At 45.8% G+C, this 19,357-nt stretch overlaps 1 protein-coding gene across 3 annotated transcripts in view; it reads left to right on the top strand.

Annotated features, from left to right (window-relative positions):
• The window catches only part of IL2RB (interleukin 2 receptor subunit beta), a 98,895-nt gene extending 89,867 nt beyond the window's left edge, over window positions 1-9,028 (top strand). For 2 of the 3 annotated variants that reach the window (XM_077278738.1, XM_077278739.1), the window contains one exon: window positions 6,077-9,028. In XM_077278738.1, the coding sequence (XP_077134853.1) occupies window positions 6,077-6,703 (627 nt within the window). In that variant the 3' untranslated portion in view covers window positions 6,704-9,028. The remainder of the gene's footprint in view (window positions 1-6,076) is intronic. The other variant, XM_077278740.1, reaches the window with a different exon arrangement.
• The last annotated feature ends 10,329 nt before the right edge of the window (window positions 9,029-19,357 follow it).

The following is a 19,357-nucleotide window of genomic DNA, read 5'->3' as shown; positions in this document are numbered from 1 at the left end:
AAAGTCCAACTTATCTAGTAGTAGTCTAGAAGCAGGAACAAGCACTGAGAGGCATCAGATAACATTGTTGACCGGCAAGAAACCACCAGAGAAATGAGCTTAAATAGCGACACCCACTACTGATGGAACCAGGTGAAACAGGAAAGAGGATGACAAGTCCAATTCCACAAGCGGCCACCGGGGGAGCCCAGAATCCAAATTCACAACAGTACCCCCCCCTCAAGGAGGGGGCACCGAACCCTCACCAGATCCACCAGGGCGACCAGGATGAGCCCTATGGAAGGCACGAACAAGATCAGAAGCATGAACATCAGATGCATTGACCCAAGAATTATCCTCCTGGCCGTAACCCTTCCAGTTGACCAGATACTGGAGTCTCCGTCTGGAAACACGAGAGTCCAAAATTTTCTCCACAACGTACTCCAACTCACCCTCAACCAACACCGGAGCAGGAGGCTCAACTGAAGGTACCACAGGTACCTCATACCTGCGCAATAACGACCGATGAAAAACGTTATGAATGGAAAAGGACGCAGGGAGGTCCAAACGGAAAGAAACAGGATTAAGAATCTCCAATATTCTATAAGGGCCGATGAACCGAGGTTTAAACTTAGGAGAAGAGACCCTCATAGGGACAAAACGAGAAGACAACCACACCAAATCTCCAACACAAAGCCGAGAACCAACACGACGATGACGGTTGGCAAAACGCTGAGTCTTCTCCTGGGACAACTTCAAATTGTCCATAACCTGCCCCCAGATGTGATGCAATCTCTCCACCACCGCATCCACTCCAGGACAATCCGAGGATCCCACCTGACCGGAGGAAAATCGAGGGTGAAACCCCGAATTACAGAAAAACGGGGACACCAAGGTGGAAGAGCTGGCCCGATTATTGAGGGCGAACTCTGCCAATGGCAAAAAAGCAACCCAATCATCCTGGTCAGCAGAGACAAAACACCTCAGATATGTCTCCAGGGTCTGATTAGTCCGCTCGGTCTGGCCATTAGTCTGAGGGTGAAAAGCAGACGAAAAAGACAAATCCATGCCCATCCTAGCACAGAATGCCCGCCAAAATCTAGACACAAATTGGGTACCTCTGTCAGAAACAATATTCTCAGGAATACCGTGCAATCGGACAACATTCTGAAAAAACAGAGGAACCAACTCAGAAGAAGAAGGCAACTTGGGCAGAGGAACCAAATGGACCATTTTAGAGAAACGGTCACAGACCACCCAGATGACAGACATCTTCTGGGAAACAGGCAGATCTGAAATAAAATCCATCGAGATGTGTGTCCAAGGCCTCTTAGGAACAGGCAAGGGCAACAGCAGTCCGCTAGCCCGAGAACTACAAGACTTGGCCCGAGCACAAACGTCACATGACTGCACAAAGACTCGCACATCTCGTGACAGGGAAGGCCACCAGAAGGATCTTGCCACCAAATCCCTGGTACCAAAAATTCCGGGATGACCTGCCAATGCAGAAGAATGTACCTCAGAGATGACTCTGCTGGTCCAATCATCCGGAACAAACAGTCTATCAGGCGGACAACGATCCGGTCTATCCGCCTGAAACTCTTGCAAGGACCGCCGCAGATCAGGAGAAACGGCCGACAAAATTACTCCCTCCCTAAGGATACCTGTGGGTTCAGAATTACCAGGAGAGTCCGGGTCAAAACTCCTAGAAAGGGCATCTGCCTTAACATTCTTAGAACCCGGTAGGTATGACACCACAAAATTAAAGCGAGAAAAAAATAAAGACCAGCGCGCCTGTCTAGGATTCAGGCGTCTGGCAGTCTCAAGATAAATCAAATTTTTGTGGTCAGTCAATACCACCACCTGATGCCTAGCCCCCTCGAGCCAATGGCGCCACTCCTCAAACGCCCACTTCATGGCCAAAAGCTCCCGATTCCCAACATCATAATTCCGCTCTGCGGGCGAAAATTTGCGAGAAAAGAAGGCACAAGGCCTAATGACGGAGCAGTCGGAACCTTTCTGCGACAACACTGCCCCAGCTCCGATCTCCGAAGCGTCAACCTCAACCTGAAAAGGCAGATTCACATCAGGCTGACGCAACACAGGGGCAGAGGCAAAACGGCGCTTAAGCTCCTGAAAGGCCTCTACAGCATGAGGGGACCAATTAGCAACATCAGCGCCTTGTCTGGTCAAATCAGTCAGTGGTTTAACGACATCCGAAAAACCAGCAATAAATCGGCGGTAAAAGTTGGCAAAGCCCAAAAATCTCTGAAGACCCTTAAGAGAGGAGGGCTGAGTCCAGTCACAAATAGCTTGCACCTTGACGGGATCCATCTCAATGGAAGAGGGAGAAAAAATATACCCCAAAAAGGAAATTCTCTGGACCCCAAAAACGCACTTAGACCCCTTCACACATAAAGAATTAGACCGCAGAACCTGAAAAACTCTCCTGACCTGCTGGACATGAGAGTCCCAGTCATCAGAAAAAATCAGAATATCATCCAGATATATTATCATAAATTTATCCAGAAAATCGCGGAAAATATCATGCATAAAAGACTGGAAAACTGAAGGGGCATTAGAAAGACCAAAAGGCATGACCAAATACTCAAAGTGGCCCTCGGGCGTATTAAATGCGGTCTTCCACTCATCCCCCTGCCTGATCCGCACCAAATTATACGCCCCACGAAGATCAATTTTAGAGAACCACTTAGCACCCTCTATACGAGCAAACAAATCAGTAAGCAATGGCAATGGGTATTGATACTTAACAGTGATCTTATTCAGAAGCCGATAATCAATACATGGTCTCAAAGAGCCGTCTTTTTTTGAGACAAAGAAAAACCCAGCTCCCAAGGGAGAAGAAGATGGACGAATATGTCCCTTTTCCAAAGACTCCTTTATATATTCCCGCATAGCAGCATGTTCCGGCACAGACAGATTAAACAAACGACCCTTTGGATATTTACAACCCGGTATCAAATCTATGGCACAATCGCACTCACGGTGCGGAGGTAACGACCCAAACTTGGGTTCGTCAAAGACGTCTTGATAATCAGAGAGAAACTCAGGGACTTCAGAGGGAATGGACGACGAAATAGAAACCAAAGGTAAGTCCCCATGAATACCCTTACATCCCCAGCTCAACACAGACATTGCTCTCCAGTCCAAGACTGGGTTGTGAGACTGCAACCATGGCAATCCCAGTACCAAATCGTCATGTAAATTATACAGCACCAGGAAACGAATAATCTCCTGGTGATCCGGATTGATACGCATGGTTACTTGTGTCCAGTATTGTGGTTTATTATTAGCCAATGGGGTGGAGTCAATCCCCTTCAGAGGAATAAGAGTCTCCAAAGGCTCTAAATCAAAACCACAACGATTGGCAAAGGACCAATCCATAAGACTCAGAGCGGCGCCAGAGTCAACATAGGCGTCCGTGGCAATGGATGACAAAGAGCAAATCAGGGTTACAGACAAAATAAACTTAGACTGAATGGTGCCAATGGAAACAGACTTATCAAGCTTCTTTGTACGCCTAGAGCATGCTGATATAACATGAGTAGAATCCCCACAATAGAAACACAATCCATTCTTCCGTCTAAAATTCTGTCGCTCGCTCCTGGACAGAATTCTATCACACTGCATACTTTCTGGCGTCTTTTCCATAGACACCGCCAGATGGTGCACCGGTTTGCGCTCCCGCAGACGCCTATCAATCTGAATAGCCATTGTCATGGACTCATTCAGACCTGCAGGCACAGGGAACCCCACCATAACATCCTTAACGGCATCAGAGAGACCTTCTCTGAAAGTTGCCGCCAAGGCGCACTCATTCCACTGAGTAAGCACAGACCATTTACGGAATTTTTGGCAGAAAACTTCAGCTTCGTCTTGCCCCTGAGATAGTGCCATCAAAGTTTTTTCTGCCTGAAGTTCCAAATGAGGTTCCTCATAAAGCAAGCCCAAGGCCAGAAAAAACGCATCCACATCGCGTAACGCAGGATCCCCTGCTGGCAATGAGAAGGCCCAATCTTGAGGGTCACCCCTGAGCAAGGAAATCACAATCCTAACCTGCTGAGCAGGGTCTCCAGCTGAACGAGACTTCAGGGACAAATAAAGCTTACAATTATTTCGGAAATTCTGGAAGCTAGCTCTATTCCCTGTGAAGAACTCCGGCAAAGGAATTCTCGGCTCAGATACCGGAGCATGTACCACAAAATCTTGTAAATTTTGTACTTTCGTGATGAGATTATTCAAACCCGCAGTTACACTCTGGAGATCCATTATTGTCAGGTGCACACAGAGCCATACAGAGATTAGGAGGAGAGAGAGAAAAAAGACTGCAGCAAGGCAGACTGGAGGAAAAAAAAAAAAAAAAAAAAAAAAAATTCCAGCAGACTTCTTATAACTCTCCTTTCTCAACCTGGGTCTTAAACACTTTATGGGCCGGTCAAACTGTCATGATCTCTGCAGGCAGAGATCATAGCAAGCCTATAGAGGGACAAGCTCTCGGAAGATGGAACTATACTGACCATGAACTAAGCCTGCCGCGCAACTAGAAATAGCCAGGTAGCATTTCCTATTTATCGCTAGATGCCCAGCTCTGGCCTAAGACCTAAATAGCTAGCAGAGGGAAATATAAGACCTGGCTCACCTCTAGAGAAATATTCCAAAGAAGACAGTAGCCCCCCACATATAATGACGGTGAGTTCAGATGAAACAACAAACGCAGCAGGAAAATAGTCTTAGCAAATTTGAGGTCCGCTTACTAGATAGCAGAAGACAGATAGTATACTTTCATGGTCAGCAGAAAAACACTAACAAAACACCATCCAGAGATTACCTTAAACTCTGGCATTAACTCATAACGCCAGAGTAGCAATCCCTGATCAACGAGAGCTTTCCAGACACAGTAACAAAACTTCAGCTGTGAACTGGAACAAATAGGCAAAACAAAACATGGACAAAAGTCCAACTTATCTAGTAGTAGTCTAGAAGCAGGAACAAGCACTGAGAGGCATCAGATAACATTGTTGACCGGCAAGAAACCACCAGAGAAATGAGCTTAAATAGCGACACCCACTACTGATGGAACCAGGTGAAACAGGAAAGAGGATGACAAGTCCAATTCCACAAGCGGCCACCGGGGGAGCCCAGAATCCAAATTCACAACAATATACTATGAAACCTGCTTAGCTAACTTCTGCCTTTAAGCTCTGGAAACACTTTCAATGCAACGCATTGGAAGACCTTCCGATAAACTTTATTTACTAGGTACTAACTATGCAGGGCATCCAAACCTTTGCATAGGCCCATTTGATTAAACTTTTACATGCCATTGTAGATAGATCCTCTAAACCTGGGCTCTGACCTTCAGGGCATATCCTCAGTTTTGGACATTATCTTCTATCCACTTGATACTGGATAGCTTCCCCATTGCTGTAGGTACGACCACTTGGATTCCCACCAATCCTGAAAACTAGGGCTCTTCAGAGCCCGGTGTGGATGAAACGGTGGGCGATCATGTACATTGCCATATTATTCACTCTTATTGGAGTGCCGAAGACATAGCTGAGTGCAGCACTTAGCTATCTTCTACGGTCCCATTAACAATGAATGGAGCACCAGTGCACATTATGGACTAGCAGTCCATGAACATGGGGCTCTTTAGAGCCATGTTCTCGGGATCGGTGGGGTTCAAGGGGTCAGATTCCCAGTGATTGGGGACATATCCCTTAGCCAATAGATGGGGGATAACTTCCGTACTGTGGTTGGGGGAATAGGAATATTTTTATATCCAAAGCAATGTTGGCACCCTCAAACACCAATAGTCCCGGTAGTTGACATTTCAAAACTAAATGTAACTCATTGTATGTTATTACACAGGGCATATTTGTTCTTTTTTAATATAGGCATAATAGACACGATTTGTCATAGGATACTAAGTTATTGCTTGTCTGCAATGATCTTCTCAAGAAAAAAGTGGGCACATGTTACACTTCCATATCAGTAGAGGTTGAAAAACAACTACAAGTTAATAGTCCTTACGTATCCATTTAATAATTTTAATTCTTCCTCTTTTTCTTTTCAGAAATGGCTGTCCACCCCTTATGTTTTTTCACCATTCTTCCAAGATCCAAGTCCTGTTGTTATTTCCCCAGTTAGTTTTAACAGTAATGTAGAAGAACAACATCTGAAAAGCCCCCCTACTCCAAAATCAGAAAAGTGCAAAGACAATTTGGGACACTCCGGCTCAAGCTTTAACAATCAGGAATATTTCTCTTCTGTCTACTTCGGATATGACCATTTTCCATCAACAATTTTAACTCAGTCTTTACACTCTCCAACCAATGAAGATATGCCTCTGTTCCAGGCTGAGTATCTCTGTGCCCCTCAATCTCTTGCAAGTTTTGGTGTCTATAATGGGTCGTTTGAACAGGATGCACCAAATAGAGTTATACAGATGCCCGTACTTGTGGAAGAAGTCATTGCAAATCTCGAATGTGATGATGAGAATGGAGAAATTTCAGGTCATCGAGAAGCAGAGAATGTGAAGGAACAAGAAAGAGAAGAAAGTGCTGCCCATCAAAAAGAAAATATATTTTCTACAACTCCCTTGCCACAGCAGCACGGTGGCAAAACATCAGAAATAGCCAATGTTGCAGCAGACTACCTCTCGCTGAAAGAGTTAAACCAGAAGCACTGCCAGTGGGTGTGATAAGGTGTACCCAGTTTTTACTAGTATGCGTTACATACCACCTTACGGGCCAATACATATGAGTGGCACAATCTGCACCTGGGGACGCGACAATGAGTGAGCAGAGAGAAAAACGTATAGCACCTGGAAGAAGGGGTACGTCAGAGGAATAGTGGAAATATCGGAATTTGGCATTGTTACAAGAAGAAGATCTACACCACGATGTCAATAAGTAAAATGTTGTATAGTCTGAATTTTGGACAAGCAATTACTTATGGGCTACAAATATCTCATCAGTCTGGTTCCATTGAAAATAGTCCCTTAAGGCTGTAGATAATGTGGCACTAGAGGCTTCTTTTAGACCAGTAGAGCTTGAGAAACTCAAGACAGACTAATTTCATTCTTTTTGGATGGTTCTAAAATGTGTGAGGTTCTCCTAAGCTGCAGACATTAAAGCGAACAATGGAGAGAGGACTGGCTCTTTCAGGACAATTCCTTTTTGAAAAAATGCATTTCCAGCTAAGCTGTGGAGATGAAGAGACACAAAAACAGCAAGGTTTTTTTTTACCTTTAAAAAGGTGCTGGCCCGGCACCGAAACGAAATGGTGTGAATGAAAACCCAAGTACTGTGATATTTCCACTAAAGTGAAAAATTGCAGAATGGTACACTGTAAAGTACCAACAAATTTTACTGAACAGTTCTTGTCACTTTCTAGTCAAAATAATTCACCAAGACTTCAGGTTTAAATATTTCAGTTGTAATACCTTCAGGGCAACAGTAAAATCCTCGAGGGGCCGGAAAAGTTATTAAAAGTAGTGCACCACTCTGCTCTTGCTGCCCTTTGCAGTGTTTATGATTTTTTCACAGCAACTTCCCCTCCAATAGATCCAGGCTTCACCATGTCCACATACTCCTGTGACTAAAGGTTTCATCGCTGGTCACCTTTTTGCCCTCTTGCTGAAGATTGTCAGTCACCTCACAGAAGGGAGGACTTGGTAGTGGAGTCCTTGCCATACCATATAGTTTGCTTAAAAAAATGTCATAATCCAAGCATGGACCATCATGCATGGACTGACCTGACCCACCCTTGATAGCTTCATATGAGGCTGTCAAGTTTGGGCCAAGGCATCCGCAAACAATCCGAACATCACAGTCCATGACACACAGATGTGTAAATACGTCATAACTTGGATGCTGATATAAAACCACATAATATAGAAAAGAACAAATTCTCAAGTTTTATGGAGGATGTGTTTTTTTTCCACACTGATAACGAGACCATCATTTTCCACTCTAATGTAGTACATTACAGCTATTCAAGTAAATGGCTGACCATAAAAGATGGATGTGCTGAGTTCTAAAGATCTGGAGTTGGTCTTTGCATTTGCTCTACCCTGTTACTAATAAATAGGGCACTATTTTAAGGGGTTGTTCAACTATAAATTACTTTTTTTTAAGCCATGGATTGATTTAGAATAATAAGCAAAGGCATACTCAAGTTCCAACCCCACAGATCCAACGCTGGCTACTCCAAATCTTTCCCGTCGGCTCCGGAAGCGGTGCTTTGCCTCATTCCCAAAGTTTGGTAACTAGAAGAGTATTTCGTCTGATGTTTCCAATCACCTCAAGGCGCTGGGGCCTTGAATGAGGCAGATATAGCTTTTGGATCTGGCAGAGACCTTTGGACCAGCCAGAGCTGGATCCATAGGGACTGCTGTAAATGTATTATTAATCCATAGCTTAAAAAAATAATTGACCGAGATGCTCTCCATTTTGGCCTTCTTATGCACTAAGAAAACATATAGAAATGCATGGTTCTGACGGGACAGTCCCTTTAAAGGCAAACTACTGGTTTCTGGTTTTCACCACTGAATTCAAATGATTTCTGAAGAATAGTCTTTTGTTAATAAAAAGTGAGTAATAAATTAAATTCCATTAATGTCAGGGTACATTGTTATGTAAATGTTGAGCACAATAGGTATGATTACAGATAATAGCGTGGCCATTAAAAGGATCATCCAAGTCTAGATGACTTGTCGCTGGTAATTAGCGGGATTTGTGGCAGGAATTAAGTTTAACCGCATCTTTTACCCTTTGCATTACAAGTTTATCCATTCTTAAATGAAACACAAAAGTGAACTATTCAAGTGCATTATTATAACCTGGTGTAAATTTGTGTAAATACAGTATATAAATCAGTTTTGTGATTTATTTTGCATGGCAAACCCTACTCTTACTTCTAATAAAGGGTTACACTTTGGTTTCAAGAGAAAAATGTTTTCTTCCTAAATCATTATCATAAGAATTATTTTTAGAAAAATATATGACCAGTCATGGAGATTCATGTTATTACGGTATATTGTGTTTGGTATGACATGCCCAAATAAAGTGTTACATTTTTTATATATTTTCTTATTAGTGAGATATACAGTGGGGGAAATAAGTATTTGATCCCTTGCTGATTTTTTAAGTTTGCTCACCCACAAAGACATAAACAGTCTATAATTTTATTCCCTTTGCACCGGAGCCCATTTTTGTTTTTGTGTTTCTGTTTTTCGCTCCCCTTCTTCCCAGAACCATAACTTTTTAATTTTTCTGTCCATATGGCCATGTGAGGGCTTGTTTTTTGTGGAACAAGTTGTACTTTTGAACTACACCATTGGTTTTACTATATCATGGACTCAAAAATGGGAAAACAAATTCCAAGTGAGGTGAAATTGCAAAAAAAAGTGTAATTCCACAACGTTTTTTAAATTTTTTTTTTACCATGTTCACCAAATGCTAAAACTGACCTGCTATTATGATTCTCCAGGTCATTGCGAGTTCATAGACACCTAACATATCTAGGTTCTTTTTTATTTAAGTGGTGAAAAAAATTCAAAGCTTGTTAAAAAAACTAAAAATTGCACCATTTTCCGATACCCGTAGCATCTCCAGTTTTCATGATCTCTGGTTGGATGAGTGCTTATTTTTTGTGTGCCGAGATGATGTTTTTAATGATAGCATTTTGGTGCAGATACGATCATTTGATCGCCCGTTATTGCATTGTAATGCAATGTCGCAGTGACCAAAAAAACTTAATTCTGGCGCTTTTACTTTTTTCTCACTACGCCGTTTAGCGATCCGGTTAATGCTTTTTTTTATTGATAGATCGGGCGATTCTGAAAGCGGCAATACCAAATATGTGTATGTTTGTTTTGTTATTGTTTTATTTTGAAGGGGTGAAAGGGGGATGATTTAAACTTTTATATTTTTTTGTTTATTTAATATTTTTAAAAACTTTTTTTTTACTTTTGTCATGCTTCAAGAGTCTCCATAGGAGACTAGAAGCTGCCATAACCCGATCGGCTCTGCTACATAGAGGCGATGATCAGATCGCCTCTATGTAGCAGAATACCTCACTTGCTATGAGCATCAACCAATGAGCGGCGCTCACAGCAAGCCAGCAGTGACAACCATAGAGGTTTCCAGGAGACCTCTGGCTGTCATGCCAACCCACCATTGACCCGCGATCATGTGACGGGGTCACCGGCGGGCAGATTTCCAGCCCAATTGCCAGAAGCGCGCGTTAAATGCCGCTGTCAGAGTTATACAGCGGCATTTAACGAGTTAAAAGCCGCAGGTGGATCTACCAAAGGGATTAAGGGTAGGCTAATTTTAACATTGAGAGATAGAATATCAAAAATAAAATCCAGAAAATCACATTGTATAAATTATATAAATTTATTTGCATTTTGAAGTGAGAAATAAGTATTTGATCCCCTACCAACGATTAACAATTCTGGCTCCTACAGACCAGTTAGACGCTCCTAATCAACTCATTACCTGCATTAAAGACAGCTGTCTTACATAGTCACCTTTATAAAAGACTCCTGTCCTCAGACTCCATTCATCAATCAGACTCTAACCTCTACAACATGGGCAAGACCAAAGCGCTTTATAAGGATGTCAGGGACAAGATCATAGACCTGCACGAAGCTGGAATGGGCTACAAAACCATAAGTAAGACTCTGGATGAGAAGGAGACAACTGTTGGTGCAATAGTAAGAAAATTGAAGAAATACAAAATGACTGTCAATCAACCTTGGGCACCATGCAAAATCTCACCTCGTGGGGTATCCTTGATCATGAGACATCAGCCTAAAACTACACAGTGGGAACTTGTTAAAGATCCCAAGGCAGCTGGGACCACAGTCACCAAGAAAACCATTGGTAACACATTACGCTGTAAAGGTGTAAAATCTTGCAGTGCCCACAAGGTCCCCTGCTCAGGAAGGCACATGTGCAGGCCCATCTGAAGTTTGCTAACAAACATCTGGGTGATTCTGTGAGTGGTTGGGAGAAGGTGCTTTGGTCAGATCAGGCAAAAATTGAGGTCTTTGGCATTAACTCAACTCACTGTGTTTGGAGGAAGAGAAATGCTGCCTATGACCCAAAGAACACCATCCCCATTGTCAAGCATGGAGGTGGAAACATTATGCTTTGGGGGTGTTTCTCTGCTAAGGGCACAGGACTACTTCACCGCATCAATGGGAGAATGGATGGAGCCATGTACCTGCCTCGTTGCCAGGCCTCTGTCAGGATCCCACCCCTGACAGGGACCCTACCGAATCTTCCCCCACAACACCCTCTGCCACAAGGTGTTGCGTGGTTCCAACCCAGTCAGATTTCCTCTCTAACTTCCTGCCTGACCCCCAGTTTTACCAGTGTGTGAGGAGTGGCCTAATGAATAGTACCCTTAGCTCCCCCTGGAGGCCCGACTGTGAAATGTATTGGTGTATGTGATACCTGGTCAGATGAACTCCTTCAGTGCCATCAGACGTACCATAGCCCCCCTTAGCGGCAGAGCATCAGTACTGCAACGACCAGGACTCTGGGGCGCTGCACTCCCCCCCGGTTAAATCTAGTACTCCTGGACTGGGAAGAAAACAACAATACATGTCAGCAAAAAGACATACAATTTTGAAAATGCAATAACAATAAGCAAGTTTGAACAGAGCTTCCCTTTATGGGAGGTGAGGACACTTGAACGTTACAAACATGGTTGAATATTATAAGCAACATGCTATAAATAACTTTTCTTACCCAACCGGGTATTCTACTTAGTGCAAACTTCTGAACAATAATTTAACACTGCCTTTAAGGACGTACACGCTTAATCCACTAAAGACCTGCTTATAAAACATTATAATACTAAGCAACTTTTCTGCATTCTCCTACTTTATGTCTGCAGGACCGCCTGTCCTAACCGCTCCAGACCTACTGCCTCTCCTTTCTATGCAGGACCGCCCCTTTCCGCCCGGGTCTACTGCCCTTCCACTACTATACACAGTATAGAACGTATCATACATCTTTCAATTCAGGATCACTGAGCCATTCTTGTATGGCTCCAAGGAGGACTCACTAACTAACCCCGTACGGGTTTTAGCAGCAACATAGCAGAAAACAAACAGTTTGAAGAACTATTTACAAGTAATGCAGTAGGATCTTACTCAGTTTCTGGCAGCCTTGGTCCCTGATCTCCGGCTGATGCGGTGTCTGTACCGGTGGCTGGTCTCTCAGGTGCCGTCAGATCACCCGGTGTCTGGATTTGAAGGCTAACCCTGCTTGCAAGTTCAGTAGCCGCTATAAGGCGTACAGTGGTGATAGTAACAAGATCTGGCAAATCTGGATCAGTCATGATCGGGGCAATAGGGGACGCTCCCTCAGGCTCACATTGATGGACATTCCGAGCGCACCATCCCTGTGCGTTCCGACGACGGGTGTAGGTCACCTGATCCCCCCTTCGCAATGGGTCGCCATCTCGGTTGCAGCAGGGAGTTTTCACGTTGTAGCTAGTAACAAAGACGTCAGTTGGTAGCCCCGGTTCTTGTATGGAGCCCCATCCCCTCTTCGGGTGGAAGGCCAGCACAGTTCCCCGCTTTACCACGTCTTTCCTGCTGTGCGCAGACTTTCTGCGTTGCATATCATGTTGTTCAGCCTCGTCTCGATTTTTCCAATGTTGGATTAAACATTGTTTATACTGTTCCCAAGTGAGTACAGCAAGGGTGAGGCCTTCCCCCTGAGCTCCATCCGGCTCAATACAGGGGGTGTCCCACCGGAGAATCACCCCATCTGGGCCCACGTCTATGGGTTCTCCCATCCTGGTCGGCAGTGGAGGTACCAGCTTCCCCATCATGTCGGGGGTGAGGACCACTTGCTCAACCGTGTAGAGGCGATTACTGTTGGGGTGAGGGTCGGTCACGGGAGCGGGATCGAGCGGGGGAGCAGGGGCGCCTTCCATACCTGCATCTGATGTGATTCCACCGATGTCGATCCGGTCCGTTGACGAGGACGCTGGAATCGGCTGCAGCCCGGACCGTGGCTCCTCCTCGGTGGCCTCCAGATGCGGCTCCGCTCCCCATGGCTCCTCCTCTGCTGGCTCCGAGGTCGGGATAGGTGGGCTCAGCTCCCCTGCTGCCGGCTCCAAGGAGTTCAGATTCTCCCGCTGCGGCGGACGCGGGTCCGCCTCTGGTGGGTGAGGGCAAGCCGGGATCACTTCGTCGTCCCTCGGGCACTTGCTGTCCGACATTCGGTGGCAATGCATGCACCTGGCTCCGCCATTCCTCCGAGGTCGAGCTCCTTCTTCACCTCGTTCCCGCGGTTGCAAATCAGGGGGCAGTTCTCCTCCACTGCTGGGCAGGTCGTCATCTCGCAGCAGGAGTCGGAGGGGGCGGTCGCTACTTTTGGCGCCGCTTTGGTAGTCTCATCCCATGGTACGCCCTCCTTCTTCCTCTGCGCTCCCTCTGGTGCTGCAATGGCGGCGGTTTTTGGCGGGAACTTCTGGCGGCAAGTGGCAATACACAGTCTTTCCAATAAAGCACAGTCCAAGCACTATAAATCACAGTTCCAAGGCACACATGACCTGATTCTTCAGGCTTAAGTAGATCCTGTTCGTGACACCAAGTTTCTGCAGCGCCCCCCCACCGCCGCAGGGCCGAGGGGCACACGGTACCGGGCCTCTGTTCTGAGGGTTGGTTGTCACGGTGGCTAGACCCGATCCGTGGCCCTGCCTGCGCGGGGGAGTCCAGATGGGAAGAGTAGTGAATGGTGGTGTGGTTGTGAAGTGCCGGTCGCAGTAAATAACGAGGACACCAGGTTGCAGTCTCTTTACCTCTTTACTGAAGGTCTCTGGGTCCTCAGTCCGGAATACGGTTAACCAGGCTGCGCAAGTCCGGCCGGTCCAATGGCACCTCCAGAGTTCCCTTTGCAGGTGGAAATCTGTGCCTTCCTGCTAGCGCTATGTGTTGTGGTCCTCCCCTGCTGAGCTTACGGGATAGTCCCCACAACTGTTGTGTCTGTTTCTCGTGTTCCCTCACAACTCGATTAGATGATGTTCTGCTAATCCTCCGTCCCTCCCTGATGTTATGGTTGGGACGCACCCGTATGACGGGTAGGCTCGGAGCTCTTCCGGGACCCTAGAGTCGCCCCTCTCCAAAGGTTGCCCCCTATGTCTGCGTAGGTGATTTAGGTGAGACAGCCCGCCTGTGACTGACTGTCCTGCCGTTGGTTTGAAGTATTGCCTGGAGCTTTATACTTCCTCAGCGTTCCGGTCGCCGGCTGTGCGCCTCAGTAGGATGTTGCCTCGGTCTAACAGCACGACTCCTACTGGTCTGGTATTCTCCTTCTTGCTTTGATCTCGTTTCTCACTCAGCACAATAAATCTCGCTTCTGATCCTTCCTTAGGGCACCGCCGCTATACTGTGCAGGCACGGTCCCGTAACGTTCTCTCTCGTTGCCAGGCCTCTGTCAGGATCCCACCCCTGACAGAGACCCTACCGAATCTTCCCCCACAACACCCTCTGCCACAAGGTGTTGCCTGGTTCCAACCCAGTCAGCTTTCCTCTCTAACTTCCTGCCTGACCCCCAGTTTTACCAGTGTGTGAGGAGTGGCCTAATGAATAGTACCCTTAGCTCCCCCTGGAGGCCCGACTGTGAAATGTATTGGTGTATGTGATACCTGGTCAGATGAACTCCTTCAGTGCCATCAGACGTACCATAGCCCCCCTTAGCGGCAGAGCATCAGTACTGCAACGACCAGGACTCTGGGGCGCTGCATACCATAAAATACTGAGTGACAACCTCCTTCCCTCCAACAGGACAATAAAAATGGGTCGTGGCTGGGTCTTCCAGCAAGACAATGACCCAAAACATACAGCCAAGGCAACAAAGGAGTACCTCAAAAAGAAGCACATTAATGCCATGGAGTGACTTTGCCAGTCTCCAGACCTTAACCCCATAGAAAACTTATAGAGGGAGTTGAAGCTCCGAGTTGTCAAGCTACAGCCTCAAAATCTTAAGGATTTAGAGATGATCTGCAAAGAGGAGTGGACCAAAATTCCTCCTGACATGTGCATAAACTTCATCATCAACTACAAAAAACTGACTGCTGTGCTTGCCAACAAGGGTTTTGCCACCCAGTATTAAGTCTTGTTTGCCAGAGGGATGAAATACTTAGTTCTCACTGCAAAATGCAAATACATTTATATAATTTATACAATGTGATTTTCTGGATTTTATTTTTGATATTCTATTTCTCAATGTTAAAATTAACCTACCCTTAAAATCATAGACTGTTCATGTCTTTGTCAGTGGGCAAACTTACAAAATCAGAAAGGGATCAAATACTTATTTCCCCCACTGTATTTGCCATCGGACTGCACAGGTCTAATCCCTGTCTACAGACTGGATTCTTTCATTCTTCCTGCTCCTGTGACTCTCTCTCCCTCCCTATATGCTAATTGCAGATTGTATGTGATATAAACAGCAAAGCAAACAATTATCCCTCAGAAGAGCTGGTAGTGTGATGGCTCAGCTTCAGCACCAGTATCAGCACTACTGGCCTCTGATTCGTTATAATGTGCACATGTAAGGAGCCAGACCGGGCTGCGGGTACCTGTATTGAGTCAGGTCTGGAACTATCGAGGCTGCGTCCCATGTTGCCTGGGGGAAGGAATAGGGGACCAGTCAGGTCCCATGACCCGGAAGGAGGGGGCCTGTTATGATCCTTAGTGGCTGAGGATCACAGAACTGACCAGCTAAGTAACTGAACATAGGACGAGCTCTAGGGAGGTGGTAACTGGACTGACCGCAATCCTGATCCTAACCGCACACACTAAAGGTAGCCGGTGAACGTGCCTAGAATTCTTAGACGTCTCGACACAGCCTGAGAAACTAGCTACCCCTAGAGAGAAAGTAAAGACCTCACTTGCCTCAGAGAAATAACCCCAAAGATATAGAAATCCCCCCACAAATAATAATGGTGAGGTAAGGGGAAAACACAAACGTAGAAATGAAACAGATTTAGCAAATGAGGCCCGCTAATAACTAGATAGTAGAAGATAGATAGGAAGCTGTGCGGTCAGTAGAAAACCCTATACAAAATATCCACGCTGAGAGTTCAAGAACCCCCACACCAACTAACGGTGTGAGGGGAGAAACCCAGCCTCCCAGAGCTACCAGCAAGCGAGGAAATCACATATTAGCAAGCTGGACAAAACTCATCATTAACAAGAAACATATTGAACACTGATGAGCAAAAAATGAACAAACAGAAACTTAGCTTCTCTTGGAGAGACTGATAACGAATGTAGTCAGGAGAGATCAGAATAGCACTGAATACATCGACAGCAGGCAACAACTGAAGGTCCAGGTGAGCTAAATAGGAAACCAGCTAGCAGATAACGAGACAGCTGATCCCAGCCACAGACCCGCAGAATGACAAAAAGAGCCACCAGAGGGAGCCCAAAGATAGCACTCACACAGTACCACTTGTGACCACAAGAGGGAGCCCAAGAACAGAGTTCACAACAGTACCCCCCCCTTGAGGAGGGGTCACCGAACCCTCATCAAAACCCCCATGGCGATCAGGATGAGCCACATGGAAGGCATGAACCAAATCGGCCGCATGAACATCAGAGGCAACAACCCAGGAATTATCCTCCTGACCATAGCCCTTCCACTTAACCAAATACTGAAGCCTCCGTCTAGAAATACGAGAATCCAAGATCTTCTCCACCACGTACTCCAATTCGCCCTCAACCAGCACCGGAGCAGGAGGCTCAACAGAAGGAACCACAGGCACCACATACCTCCGCAACAAAGACCTATAGAACACATTATGAATGGCAAACGACGTTGGGAGGTCCAAACAAAATGACACAGGGTTAAGGATTTCCAAAATCTTATAAGGACCGATGAAGCGAGGCTTGAGGAGAGGAGACCTTCATAGGAACATAACGAGAAGACAGCCATACCAAATCCCCAACACGAAGTCAGGGACCCACACCGCGACGGCGGTTGGCAAAACTCTGAGCCTTCTCCTGTGACAACTTCAAATTGTCCACCACATGGTTCCAAATCTGCTGCAACCTATCCACCACAGAATCCACCCCAGGACAGTCAGAAGGCTCCACCTGACCCGAGGAAAAATGAGGATGAAAACCAGAATTACAAAAAAAAGGCGAAACCAAGGTAGCAGAACTAGCCCGATTATTAAGGGCAAACTCGGCCAATGGTAAAAAAGTAACCCAATCATCCTGATCAGCAGAAACAAAACATCTTAAATAAGTTTCCAAAGTCTGATTTGGACTCGCTCGGTTTGGCCATTCGTCTGAGGATGGAAGGCCGACGAAAAAGACAAATCAATGCCCATCTTAGCACAAAAGATCCGCCAAAATCTGGACACAAACTGGGATCCTCTGTCAGACACAATGTTTTCAGGGATGCCATGCAAACGAACCACATTCTGAAAAAACAGAGGAACCAAATCAGAGGAGGAAGGCAACTTAGGCAAGGGCACCAAATGGACCATTTTAGAAAAACGATTACACACCACCCAGATGACAGACATTCTCTGAGAGACTGGAAGATCCGAAATAAAATCCATGGAAATGTGCGTCCAAGGCCTCTTCTGGACAGGCAAAGGCAAAAGCAATCCACTGGCACGAGAACAGCAAGGCTTAGCCCGAGCACAAATCCCACAGGACTGCACAAAGGAACGCACATCCCGTGACAAGGAAGGCCACCAGAAGGACCTAGCCACCAAATCTCTGGTACCAAAAATCCCAGGATGACCTGCTAACACCGAAGAATGAACCTCGGAAATAACTCTGCTGGTCCATCTATCTGGGACAAACAGTCTCTTTGGTGGACAACGATCAGGTCTATTGGCCTGAAATTCCTGCAGCACTCGTCGCAAATCTGGGGAAATGGCAGACAAAATCACCCCCTCTCTGAGGATACCAGCCGGCTCTGAAACTCCAGGAGAGTCAGGCACAAAACTCCTAGAAAGAGCATCAGCCTTCACGTTCTTCGAACCAGGCAGGTATGAGACCACGAAGTTGAAACGGGAGAAAAACAACGACCAACGAGCCTGTCTAGGATTCAGCCGCTTGGCAGACTCGAGATAAATCAGATTTTTGTGATCAGTCAAGACCACCACACGATGCTTAGCTCCCTCGAGCCAATGTCGCCACTCCTCAAATGCCCACTTCATAGCCAACAACTCCCGATTACCAACATCATAATTCCCTCGGCAGGCGAAAACTTTCTTGAAAAGAAAGCACAAGTCTTCATCACAGAGCCATCAGAGCTTCTCTGCAACAAAACAGCCCCTGCTCCAATCTCAGAAGCATCAACCTCGACCTGAAAAGGAAAGAGAGATATCTGGCTGACATAAGACTGGAGCCGAAGAAAACCGGCGCTTCAGCTCCCGAAAGGCTTCCATGGCCGTAGGAGACCAATTAGTCACATCAGAACCCTTCTTGGTCAAATCCGTCAAGGGTTTAACCACGCCAGAAAAATTAGCGATGAAGCGACGGTAAAAATTAGCAAAACCCAAGAACTTCTGAAGACTCTTAACAGATGTAGGCTGAGTCCAGTCATGAATAGCCTGGACCTTGACTGGGTCCATCTCAATAGTAGAAGGAGAAAAAATAAAACCCAAAAAGGAAACCTTCTGTACTCCGAAGAGACATTTTGAGCCCTTCACAAATAAGGCATTGGCACGCAGGACCTGAAATACCATCCTGACCTGCTTCACGTGGGACTCCCAATCATCAGAAAAGACCAAAATGTCATCCAGATAAACAATCATAAATTTATCCAGATATTCTCGGAAAAATGTCATGCATGAAGGACTGAAACACAGAAGGAGCATTAGAAAGTCCAAAAGGCATCACCAAGTACTCAAAATGGCCTTCGGGCGTATTAAATGCTGTTTTCCATTCATCACCCTGCTTAATACGCACAAGGTTATACGTACCACGAAGATCTATCTTGGTGAACCAACTGGACCCCTTAATCCGAGCAAACAGATCAGACAATAATAGCAAAGGATACTGAAATTTGACCGTGATTTTATTTAGAAGACGATAATCTATACAAAGTCTCAGAGAACCATCCTTCTTGGCCACAAAAAAGAATCCTGCACCAAGAGGGGAGGAAGACGGGCGAATATGTCCCTTCTCCAAAGACTCCTTTATATAACTCCGCATAGCGGCATGTTCTGGTATAGACAAATTAAAAAGTCGTCCCTTAGGGAACTTACTACCAGGAATCAAATTTATAGCACAATCACAATCCCTATGAGGAGGTAGGGCACTGGATCTGGGCTCATCAAATACATCCTGATA

This window comes from Ranitomeya variabilis, chromosome 8 (assembly GCF_051348905.1).
Source record: "Ranitomeya variabilis isolate aRanVar5 chromosome 8, aRanVar5.hap1, whole genome shotgun sequence".
NCBI classification, from domain to species: Eukaryota; Metazoa; Chordata; class Amphibia; order Anura; family Dendrobatidae; genus Ranitomeya; species Ranitomeya variabilis.
This window is presented reverse-complemented; position numbering and strand designations above follow the sequence as displayed.